Source organism: Lolium rigidum, chromosome 2, assembly GCF_022539505.1.
Source record: "Lolium rigidum isolate FL_2022 chromosome 2, APGP_CSIRO_Lrig_0.1, whole genome shotgun sequence".
Lineage (NCBI taxonomy): Eukaryota > Viridiplantae > Streptophyta > Magnoliopsida > Poales > Poaceae > Lolium > Lolium rigidum.
This window is the reverse complement of record NC_061509.1, coordinates 24,301,880-24,313,953: the sequence shown is the minus strand read 5'-3', so window position 1 is coordinate 24,313,953 and position 12,074 is coordinate 24,301,880. Positions and strand designations below refer to the sequence as shown.

The following is a 12,074-nucleotide window of genomic DNA, read 5'->3' as shown; positions in this document are numbered from 1 at the left end:
CCTAAATTAGATCTTGGTGGTATTCGTTCTTGCGGTAGAATTTTTTTTGTTTTCTATGCTACGAACCCCTACAATGGTAGCACGTCCAGCTTCCCTCCTTCGCGTCAAGATTTCCATTTTCGCATGATTCCACCACTCAAGATGGAACTCATCCATCTTAGCCAGGTCCATCATCATAGTCGCATTCTCCGCCGCGATGAGCTTCGACATGGCCCGGTTCTTCTCAGCATGTGCTCTCCTCTCCTCGACGTCGGCATTGCGCGTTGCATCTTCCTGGAGCATGTTCCATTTTGCACCCTTCTCTTTGTTCTTCTTCTCCATCATCTCCTTCTTTGCCTCCAAAGTCTTCATCACCAACAATTCTTTGGACTTCACCCATAACATCGATCTTGAGAGACAATGTTGCGGCCTCGCCTTGCTTCTTGATATTGTCCTTTGTTATCTTTGCTCCATCCAGCATCTTCTTGTTCTTCTTGGTCGCAAGCACATCATCCTCTTCCGCATCCTCCAACTCGACGAGCTTATGCCTCGGTGGTGGCGCTTCTTGCTCCCTCAACTTCCATTTCTCGTTGTGCTCAAGAAGGGCATAGCAATGCCAGAATTTAAATGGCTTTCCCTTCAACCCGGGCATGTCCTTGTACCTTCTTTGCGCAATTTCATCCCAATCGCCGGCGTTGATGCCACTCGGTGGAGAATTCCTCGCGGCCTCAATGCAACCGGCCCACCGAGCACGCCATCTTGATGGTATCACATGGCCTTGGAGTGAACGGTTGGAGCGAGTTGGCGTGGAAGCGAGAGGTGGCATCAAATTGAAGAACTTGTCCTTGATGTGTTTCCAATACCTCTTGCCGGTTTGATCGGTGCCGGTCACGACATCCATCGAAACCGCCTCCCAAGCCTTGATCAAAATCACCTCTTCAAATTTGGTGTAGTTGCCGGTCCGAATCGCCCTCCCCTTCACCTTGGCCACCGCCCCTTCGAACGCTCCCTCTTCTATCTCTTGCAACTCACCTTTCTCATCGGAGCCGGCATCTTCAACTTCCCCAAACTCATCGACCTCGAGGCCCTTCTCTATGTCATCGTTGTAGTCGTTGTAATCCGTGAGCGGCGGCGAATCGATGTCGATGGATGTGTCGTTGAGCATGTCAACGTACGAGTCCGGCGCAACATCAAGGGCAGGACTTTTGTCGACCACCTTGTGCGTGACCACCAAGGACGAGGGCTCCTTGGCCATCGTTGACGTCAAAGGTGTCAAGGATTCCATCTTGGTGGCTGTTGGCATCTTCGCAGCGGACTTCCTCGGCGTCGGCTTCTTCAGCGGCGGTTTGTTGGCCGGCTTCTCAATCCACTTGGTCGGAGCGGGACGGGCAGCAACAGCGGGAGGGGCGGCGACGACGTGCTAGCTGCCCCAGCTGCTTCCACCTTGCTGGGCACCGTCGACCACGAGCGCCGCGGTGGCGACTGCTGTGGTGGCGCTAGATCCGGCAGCGGTGGGTGGGGTCGATCCACGCGGCGCGGCCTGGTCCTTGAGCGGCAGCAGGTTGGGGGCTTCCATCTCGGTGCGAGCACGCCGTTGTAGAGGCCGGAGAGAGTGGAGGCGGCGGAATCGGCGGCGGGTGGTGGGCGCAACCGGGAAAGGGAAGGAGCTGAATGTTCGCGCTCACAGTGCCTCGCGAAATCGGGAACTTGGGGTTTCCGCGGCGCGAAACTGGATGACCCGGATAAAAAAAATTGATATGGATCCGATACGGTGTCTGAAATGGCCTTTTCTTCTCTGCAAACCCGCAAAATGGAGAGGTCCGATGCGGTATCTGCTAGAGTTGTTCTTATACGCAATTTCACATCCCGCACAGGTTCCCCGCCACCCTTCTCCTCCTCCCCCGCCGCGGATCTGCCCGGCGGCCGGCTCCATAGTGCCAACGCCGTGAGGGAGGACGATGAGTGATATGAGAGATGAGTGAGTTTACATGTTTTGGTCTACTTGTTCTCGACTTCAAAATTTATGCAGTCTCATCGATACTTTGGCCACACAAAACCACGCTTGTTTTTTTATAATTTTCATGAAGTATACTCCCTCTGTTCTATTCTATAGTGCCTATAGTTTTTTGGCACGGAAATTAGCGCAATAGTATTTTTTACACAAGACCCCCTAGCTGAACGATTTGAGATCAACGTAAAATTTGGGAAATCCACATCTTCATAACTTACCATAACAAATCCAACAAATCTCTCTTGTTGATTCTCCATATATGTGCAACCAAGTTCAATTAAGGAAAGTAAAACATTGCTGCCTAATTTGAAGAAATCGTTGAGCCATGCATTAGGTATCTCAATTAATTGTTTCCAATTTTGTATAAATTTTTTCTCACGCATATTGTGTGGGAGCTGAATGGGGGAGGAGGTAATTGAAAAAAAGCCAAGCTACCACCTTATATTCTGAAACAAATACAAAAATCTATAGGCACTATAGAAAGAAACGGAGGGAGTATTACAGAGTAGAGGTTTTGGTCTTAGAGGAAGTAACTTCAGAAGCAGGTCTTAGAGCATCACCAGTCATGTCCTCAGAGCATCCTCCAAAGCGCGTCGGATTTAGCGTTTGGGGACTGCTGTTTTTTCATGCTGTATTTAGGGGCTTTGTTGTCCAGTCGCGTCCTCCAAACAAAAATTTAACTATTTAAAATTAAATTAAAAAATGTTGAATTCATTCAAACATGCTATATATTACATGAATTTGAATGAAATTTCATTAAATTTAAACCTAAAACTAATCTAGTAGTACTTGCGGTGCCCAGAGGGGATGTAGTACTGGTGTGGAAGTTGTACATGTTGTCGTCAACGCCGTCCTTCTTGCCGCACTCGTCGGGCTCGTCGACAGGTTCGTCGATGAGCTCAACCTTCACCGTGCCGCTGCCCAGCTTCATCATCGTTGGTGAGGTCGACGAGTGGCATTCCAGCATCAGATGGACATGGCGATCGACGAATCGTCGCCCCTACAAGTGTCCTTGTCGTTCAACGACGCCATGAACGGCGCATGCAGCCCTGGGCAGTCCACAGGGCCATCGCTGCTGGCGATGAGGCGCTGCCGCTGCTCGTACTCCGCCATCTTTGCGGCCTTCGAGGCCTACTCGTCGTCCTGCTACTCCTTCATCTCCGGGTTCGGAACGAGGAGGGCGCCGCCGGCGCGCCTCTGCTGCTACCGCGCTGGTTCGCGGATGGTGATGCCACTGCTGCCGCACCTCCAAATTGCAGGCGGCATCGCGTACTCGGGTTCCTCCTTCACCTCGCGCTTCGGCATGTTGTATGGTGTTTCGCGGTGCGAGGAAGGCGCTGACCGTGCCGGTCCCGAAGAAGAAGAGTGCGAGGAGGACGAGTTCGTCCTCCTCGGCTACCAAGGCGCCAGAGCCCGAGGAGATGGCGGCGAAGAAGGTCGCATCTCTAACCTGGGGGCGCCGTTGTGGATGCCGTCGATGACGTTCTGGAGGGTGTGCCCGGAACGCCCCAGAAATGGAGGCGCCCCTCCTTCTTCCATGTGTTCCTCCTGCCGACAAGGCCGTCGGTGTTGGTCATGTTGGCGTCGTATCGCTCCCCGAAAGAAGTCTGCCCACCAGTCATCGTTGCCGGTGGGGACCCCGGTGGGATCGGCGTGCTCGTCGGCGCTGAGGCACGCGCGCTGGGCTCTGATCGCGTCCCTCCAACGGTCTGTGTCCGGTGGCGACAGGACGCCAGTCTCGTTAACGGCCATCCTCCTACCACCGCTGCTTGGCGGGCACATGTCCAGCGCGACAGGGTACCGCGTGTGGTACAACGCCCACGCCTCTATCACCGTGAGGCTGCCGCGCCCGAAGCCGTTCACGACGAGGATATTCTTGTGGGAAGACGACATCGTCGAGCGAAAGGAAGGTGACGGCGGCTATCGAAAACAACGCGGCGAGATTGAAATGTGGAAGCGATGAAAAAGAAGGAGGAGGCGCTCTTTATACAGCGACAGCAGGTGAAACGCAGTTTTAACACATAATTCCGATCGATCGGCAGCGGCAACGGAGGAGGCTTATAATAATGGAAGCGGCTAGCTCCCGATCGACCAGGAATTACTTTAGTTCTCGATCGAAAATTCGAAATCCTCCACGGTTGACCTTATGGCGTTTTCCTCTTATGGACTTTTCTCATGTGTGCAACTAGAAGCCTAATAAAACAACTACAAGCCCGGTTGTATGTTGTTATCATGAAAAAATCAAATATAAAAGGAGGTTTCCTATAAAGTTTAAAAGTGCTTACATATACGTAATTACACGTCTATGTGCAATTGCATACACGGGTGCAATTGCACGCCTATATGAAATTGGGCACTTATGTATATTACACATACATGTGTAAACACACATCTATGCATGACAAGACTTTTCGATTGCACACATATATGCAATCGCACATCTCCGTCTAATTGCGCATAAGAAGATTTTTTTTCAGTTACAAACGTACGCAACTATACGCAATTGCACATACACGAAAAAAAAAGTCCAAAATAGGTACTCCCCTCTACCTTTAAATACTTGTCGCGGATTTAGCCAAAATATAGATTAAATATGTCTAGATTAATTAACATGAGACAAGTATTTAGAGTCAGAGAAAATAGAAAGAAATTACACCTAAAAATGTGCGATTTTACGTGAATATGCAACATGCACCTGCGGAAAAGCCACGTAAAAGAAGACGTGAAACAATACATGCAGGCTTCCAAGTTAGTCGGAGAGCCCACAAAAAGACAACGAAAATTAGGCCTACCCACACTCGAGCTTATAGAGAACCAATCTGTGATTGGATGGTTAGAAGGCCAGTGGCACCCGCAACACACCAGAGTTTTAAAAACCAGATTTGACACTTTGGTGTCTCATAAGGCCTCGTTCGTTTAATCCAGAATAGGCAGGGATCCATCTGGATAGGGGCCCAATCCCGGCAGTCCATCCCCGCGATGAATTTCTTCCAGCCCAGCGCGAGCGGGGCCTTCGTTTACGCCTCGGAGGATTTACATCCCGATCGATCCCATCCAACTCCTACTAGTTTGTTCTGGATAAAAATTCTCGCCAACAGACTCGTGGAAGAATTTCCACGCCGTGAGAGAGCGCGTGAAGGGCGACGTTCCTTTTCGTAAGCGATCTATGCGGTTTAACCGAACAAGTAGTTTTTTGAGGATATGAACCGGTATTAGTCTGACATGGACTCACGTGGATTGGGTGATGGGATGGGATCAACCCAATCCCTGCGTGGATTGGTTCCAGACGTGGATACAATCCCAACGATCCGAACGAGGCCTAAGGCGGAATATTCTTCAGTAGGAGGCGACGTTCCCGTCAACAGCGAGGTGCATGTGGTGACTTCGTCAATCTCAAGACCCACCGAATCAATTCTTCAACGCAGTCTCTTGAAGGTGCTCATAGGGGTAGGGTATACGTGTGTGTTCATAGGGGTGAGTGTGTGCGCGTATGTATGAGCGTCTTTGATTGTACTGTGTTTCACAAAAAAAAAACACTCGAGCTTATTAACACACCCACCAAAACACGCAACCCCTGGGGCAATACACAGCCGAGGTACAAACTAGGGCACATAAACAGCGAACAATGCCAGGACACATGTCTGTGAAATTCAATTAGCAAGGCTAAAACTTGAGTGGTCAAGCTTTCTGAACTTCAACTGTTTATATACTAGTTAGACTGATTACACTGAAATCGGTTTGTTATGAGAAATGCCATTTTTATGCTTTTAGTTAATTCTGGATATTTTTTTAGAGGTAAGGCCCTTAGGCTCTGCTTTAACTTAATAAAGCCACACCGGAAGAATTCAAGACCATACAACCATCCAGCATACATAACACACCACACAAAACGGAGAGCTCCCAGTTCATCCGAGCACACACGCACAGCCAACACAAATCCAGACCAAGATACAAATATAGAGAAAGCAGACTCAGGCTTGGGCTTGCTCCCTTAGGCTGGAATGAAGACACGGGTTACTGATAAGCGAGCCGTCAAAGATCATCTTATTCCTAACGTTCCAGAGGGCCCAACATTGCGCAGCGAAAGCAAACCAAACAAGTCTACGATAGCGGTCGGAAAGACCCTGAGCGATCGCTAAGAACTCGCCGGCCCCTGCCGGGTTCCATTCACAATGCAGGATCTCCCTGATCGCTGCCCACATAAATCTGGTAAGTGAGCACCCAAAGAAGATATGGTTGCAATCCTCAACCTCGCCACAAAGGCCACAATCCCCATTGCTTGGGCCATGCCGCTTGGCAATCTGCTCCGCACTAGGTAACCGACCTCTGATCAGCTGCCAGAGGAAGATCTTGATCCTCGGCGGCACTCACAGACTCCAAACCTCCTTAAAGTGCGTCACCGCCGCCCCCTGCGATAGACGGACATAAAGGGAACGGGCCGAATACGCGCCAGAGGCCTCCAAACTCCAGGAAACCCCGTCCACCTCCTCAGAGGGCGCAAACCCCTCAATCTCTCTGGTCAGGTTATCCCATTCCACCATCTCGACCATGCTGAACTGCCTACGGAAATGAATACGCCAGCCCTCCCCATCGCGGGCCGAGTGCACCGTCAAGAAGGGGAGGGAGCAGCAACCAAACAGGTTGGGGTATCTATCGCGCAGCGGTGATCGCCAAGACCACCAGTCCAGTCAAAAATAGGTGCGTCGCCCACTCCGCACCTGGTGTTTAGCTCCGAGCTTGAAGTACCATTTAAGTTTCTGCATAGCATTCCAGAATTGCGACCCTTTCTTGGGTATACCCGGCCCGAAGATGTCGTTGTCGCATCAAACAACATGTGCATACTCATTGCAAACATAGGGAGGCTCGACAAGCAGGAATTCGTAAGTTCTAGCCTACCCGCAGAAGCAAGGTAAAGCCCTTGCCACGGATGCACCCTGTGACCCACTCTTCCGGTCAGAAAGTCCCAGTCTGAAGTCCGGAGGGTCTTGTCACTAACAGGCAGCCCCAGGTAAGAAATAGGGAACTTTCCCAGCCTGCAGTTGAGGAGATTGGCGTACCGAATCCGATCCTGGTCTGTAGTCCCCACTACAATGGCCTTACTCTTGTCGAAGTTAACTTTCAACCCCGACATATTCTCAATCCTGGATACTGGGGTCGATGGTCCTTAATTATGTAGACCACTCCCAATCGAAGGGGTAACACGCACTCGCTGTAACCCAGAACAGCAAAGCATTAGCGAAGAAGAAGACTTATATACCAGACATAAAAATTCTGAACTTCCCAATTCGAACTCGCAAAGTGGCACATACATATTTGCCATATTTGCTAACTCTCGAGAAAACAGAGGCCAAATGAAAGTAATCATACTATCTTTGAAATTCTGTACATCTTAAACTGATTTCAGTTGGGAAGGGGTTACAGATACTTCATGAGAATCCATACAATAACCACAATAATCACTATAGGGACGACAGATAACAGCAGGGACATGCAGGAGCAGCCACCCTTGGTGCGCTTGATCAGAACTGCAAGCCTCTTTTGCACACGCTGAATGAGAAGAGTTTTGTGTCAAAATTGACTTCGTGCGAAACTTGAAACTATTAGTACATTAACAAACAGCGATGGAACTTTACTTCCGAGGTCTAAGGATAAGGCATGGAAAGAAGGGTTTGAAATATAAACCTGGAGACATAAGTTTGTAACATCAACATGATCGTCTAGGTCATCCTGAAATCATGAAGACAGGACAATGATTATCCAGTCTAAGAACAAACATACGCCAGTCTTGAGAAAATTAAGGTTAACAATGAGTCTTGTATGCAGGTCAAGTTTAAACTGCACATGAAAAGTAAGGCCACAACAAAGATAGACATAACAACAGTGATAAAAAGAAGGCGTAGACAAGTATGAGATACAATGGATCTATAAAGAAAGTACATGTGAAAACTTACTATTGCGTACTTAACATTGTTACAACCATACAATCTGAAAGACCAGCAGGTTGGACCGCTGAACCAGCGGTCTGGCCACTGAACTGAGGCACGGGTTATTGGGTTCAGCGTTCTGGCCACTGAACTGACGCACGTGCTATTGGTATAGGCCTAGCAATGCCACACTTTGTCGCACATTTCTTGCCAAACTTGTCTAAGGCTAGTTCAACAAAATGGGATCCACAAGTTGGCATGTCAAGGGAATCTTGCCTCACTTTATAAGTCTATGACATGTGGGATCAACTAGTTGGAAAAGAAATCTTGCCAAAGGTGTCGCTTGAACCAAAACACCCACCTAAGTTGATCAAACTTGCCTAACCTTAGGCGTGGCAACCTTAGGCAAAATTAGTCTCAAACCAATCACCCCGGGCATGGTTTGGTCCGAAACTGCTGAAACCAGCAGCCCGCACCGCACCATACGACTGGTTTGTGCCGGGTTAAGTTGGTTTACGTAATCAAACCGTCCAAGAAAATCACGGGTTGGCTGAGACGGGTTGGACGAAGCCAAACCGACCAAACCGTCCTAAAACAGTACTCCTCCATGTGTGAATCCCACATCGACTCTTCCTTCGTCTCTCTCGACACTTCCTCCATGTGCGAAACTGCTAGTCCTTCCCCTCCTCTGGCTGGCCCTTCCGCCAGTTCCCCACGCCTGTGGCAGCCGCCATGTTGCCTGGATGTTGGATGAACGCCAGATCTGGTTTCCCCACGCCACCTCTCAGCTTTTGAGTCTCCGTTCATGGCCACTGAGGTGGAGGGCTGGAGGCGGATCTGCTCTCAAGTTCTTTGATGGTCGTTCTCCGCTCATGGCCAGCGAGGAACACCGGATCTTCTCTGGAGTTCTCTGCTGGCTGTTCTCCGCTAAGGGATTTCGGTCGGCTGCTGGAGCGATTTGAGTTCAAGCTGGAGCGACAACGATGGAAACGGTGCCAAACCAGTCAAACCGTGTAACCAGCCCGCACCGAACCGTCTTGTTACCTCATGTCTAAACAGTTTAAACCAGCCAAACCAAATCAAAACCGTGGCGAACTGTCTGGTTTGAGAAAACTGTAGAAACCAGTCAAAACCAGGATTGCACAGGGTTACAAACCAAGCAGCCCCTTACCATGACAATAACTGCTCCGAGTTCAATAACTACGTACACATGATACATAGCTAGATGCAAAATTCTTATACATCATGCCAAAGAGGGTGGAGGGTGATTTAATGCAATAAACACATAATCTCAGCACTTGATGAAATAAATAAAAAATGCCATCTAGGGGAAGATGATAAAATGTCCAAATTCAGTTTAACTGTACCTTGACCAGGGTAGTTTTGATTTGGAATCACTTGAGCATTTCCAGGAGCCTGTTGTGTCCTCGTCTCCATAGAGAGCATTTTCAGAGAAACCTTCCGCAAATAATCAGACTGAGTAATACAAAAGAAAACAATGTAAAGTGTTATACCAAATTACTAATAGAGTAATAGTGCTTTGTAACCAACAGTTCTGGTTTGATTAGCAGCTTAGCATGGTCAAGAAGGTGCTTCGGCTTTTAACATTTGAATCACAAATCGTACAAGAATGGTCATCTAAGCAGCAAAGCACATGCCTCAAATAAGGGATATTAACAGAAAATCAAACTCTAGATAGCAACAATGAGTCAAGCAATATGATAAAGACCACTCCAACACAAACAGGAAGTGGTGTGCCCCAAATAAGACAGACAATCAGAAATTCCAAGTAGACATAATGATATGATAAACCGCAACCAGAATAAATCCATTTGAATTTTTTTACGGGATCGGAGTAGTGCAATTAAGACGAAGCCCGTTCAAACAGAGATAAGGACAGAGTAATGTCTTGCTTGATATCCGAACTAAGATAAATAGTTGTATACCATTGTTTACCCCTGGACTTGTGTAGTGCTATCGTTTTAACAGCAGATAGCTCTATTTCTAAATGACAATGTCGGATGCATGGACGCATGGCATATAAACATGAATTGGAAAAGTACTTGACTGAAGCAACTCTAGGTTGAACGCTAGAAGATTCAACCCGTGTCAATAATAACCAAGACCATGATCTGTGTTCCATTCTATCATTTATGTAACATAACAAAGATTAAAAACATACTAGCTCATTAACTTACTATTTGTATGTATACTAAATGTGAACATGGAGGTTCAAGAAAGCGTTATGCGTAATCGGTGCGGTGGCCTTCCGGTTAGCGCTTCAGCGTGCATAAGCGGCGCTTTTCCCCTCTTTTTTCTGCTTTTTTCTGCTTAAGCGCTTATGCAATCGATGCGGAAGGCCTCCGCATTGCGCTTTAGCGCGCATAAGCGACGCTTTTTTCCGCTTTCCCGAACCAACATGCTAAAATAACTGGGATGTGCTCCAAATGGTTTGAGTGCAGGCGTTTACACACCCATGAGCCCAGTTCAAGTCCCGGCACCACAGGAAAAAAAATTGAACTTGTTACCAAGCATGAGTAAAATCAGGATATGTTCCCAAGATCATGTAAAGAAGCCCGTTCAAACAGAGAGAAGGACAGAGTAATGTCTTGTTTGATATCTGAACTAAGATAAATAGTTGTATACCATTGCTTACCCCTGCCCTTGTGTAGTGCTATCGTTTTAACAGCAGATAGCTCTATTTCTAAATGACAATGTCGGATGCATGGACGCATGGCATACAAACATGAATTGGAAAAGTACTTGACTGAAGCAACTCTAGGTTGAACGCTAGAAGATTCAACCCGTGTCAATAATAACCAAGACCATGATCCGTGTTCCATTCTATCATTTATGTAACATAACAAATATTAAAAACATACTAGCTCATTAACTTACTATTTGTAAGTATACTAAGTGTGAACATGCTAAAATAACTGGGATGTGCTCCAAATGGTTCGAGTGCGAGCGTTCACACACCCATGAGCCCAGTTCAAGTCCCGGCACCATAGAAAAAAAAAATGAATTTGTTACCAAGCATGAGTAAAATCAGGATATGTTCCCAAGAGCATGTAAAGAAAACTTGTACAACATTTGGAGGCAGTTTTGCTCTATTATTAGCCCATAAGCCGCCATGTGATATGCCGAGAGCCTGACACGTAGCGAAGATAGGTCAAATTACCTGGCTGGTCGCTGCGGTATAGATCTTCTCTTCGAATCGCACAGCAATTCTTTGAAGCTCGTTCAACCCCTCTGGCACTGATACTGGCAAATGCCTCCTCAGAGTTTCCAATCTACATGTATAAAAAAAATGTGAATAAATTGGCGGATGCACCGCTTTCATCCGTGTGAAATAGAATAATGTGGCATCTGAGATGTCAGGTGAGACGAGTAGGCAGAGCAGCCAACTGTGTTAGATCTCCAATTACTGATCATATTCTACCTCACACTCCAGTAGGCAAGGCGCAATTTCCGTTGTGTTCAGACCAAGGAAGGAGGTGCTGCGCGGAATTGATTTGGTCACGACTTGTGATCATGTGAGGAATATACCTTGGAGAACTATACGATAAAACAGAGAAAAATTGCATACTGGTAGCATGTTATACTGCATTGTGCCATGACAAATCTGCAGCTCCTCCTCCTCGGTGAACTTGCGTCAAACTTATTCAGCATAGTTCTACTAGTTAAGATAAAGTAATTGGACTGTGCGGTCCCTCGGCAGGAAATCTTGATATAAGCATGGAGGCCCGGAAACGGGGACCTCGTGTGCATATCGACAACGAATCTGTAGCCGCCGGTACGGATACGGCTAGATCGAAGCAATTTCGATGGATCGGTGAAAAAATTAACCGGAACACGCGCAGGATCGAATTGACATGATCAGAGGGACGGGAAAGCAAATCAGATCAATTAGAGTCCTTACATCCTGTTGACGATCCTGCTGCGCGCATCGGGCTGGAGCTGGGCGCGCCAGTCGCCTCCGGCGACGGCGGCGGCGTTCGGGTCAACGCCGTCGGGGGGGTTGGCCCCCTGCACGGGCTGCCAGTTGGCGTCCATGGTGCGGATCGGCGATTCGTAGTTCTCGAGCGGGCAGAGGTCTACGGCCGCCTCCGACTGCTTTTGACAAGACACTCGACGCTCCGCAGCTGCCACTTTTTTTT

General features: G+C 48.0%; 2 protein-coding genes across 2 annotated transcripts in view; both read right to left on the bottom strand.

The window, feature by feature from the left end:
* The window catches only part of LOC124689366 (probable histidine kinase 2), a 62,754-nt gene extending 61,520 nt beyond the window's left edge, over window positions 1-1,234 (bottom strand). The window contains exons 1-2 of the mRNA XM_047222910.1: window positions 410-1,234; window positions 67-345 (exon numbers count right to left, since the gene is read on the bottom strand). Coding sequence (XP_047078866.1) covers window positions 67-345; window positions 410-1,234 — 1,104 coding nt within the window. The remainder of the gene's footprint in view (window positions 1-66; window positions 346-409) is intronic.
* A 6,108-nt stretch (window positions 1,235-7,342) lies between these two features.
* LOC124691436 (mediator of RNA polymerase II transcription subunit 15a-like) lies at window positions 7,343-12,024 on the bottom strand. Its single transcript, XM_047224720.1, has 5 exons — window positions 11,837-12,024; window positions 11,096-11,207; window positions 9,282-9,390; window positions 7,673-7,717; window positions 7,343-7,537 (listed from the first exon to the last, which is right to left on the bottom strand). Exons 1-4 carry the CDS (start codon window positions 11,968-11,970, stop codon window positions 7,713-7,715), a joined length of 360 nt encoding a protein of 119 aa, XP_047080676.1. The 5' UTR covers window positions 11,971-12,024; the 3' UTR covers window positions 7,343-7,537; window positions 7,673-7,712.
* Between the last annotated feature and the right edge of the window lie 50 nt (window positions 12,025-12,074).

Excerpts from the sequence above, each read along its gene's own strand:
- LOC124691436 (XM_047224720.1), bottom strand. The coding sequence starts at position 11,970 with ATGGACGCCAACTGGCAGCCCGTGCAGGGGGCCAACCCCCCCGACGGC. Across the intron at positions 11,208-11,836 it reads AGCAGGATCGTCAACAGGAT|ATTGGAAACTCTGAGGAGGC; the intron begins GTAAGGACTCTA and ends TTATACATGTAG. Across the intron at positions 9,391-11,095 it reads ATACCGCAGCGACCAGCCAG|TCTGATTATTTGCGGAAGGT; the intron begins GTAATTTGACCT and ends TGTATTACTCAG.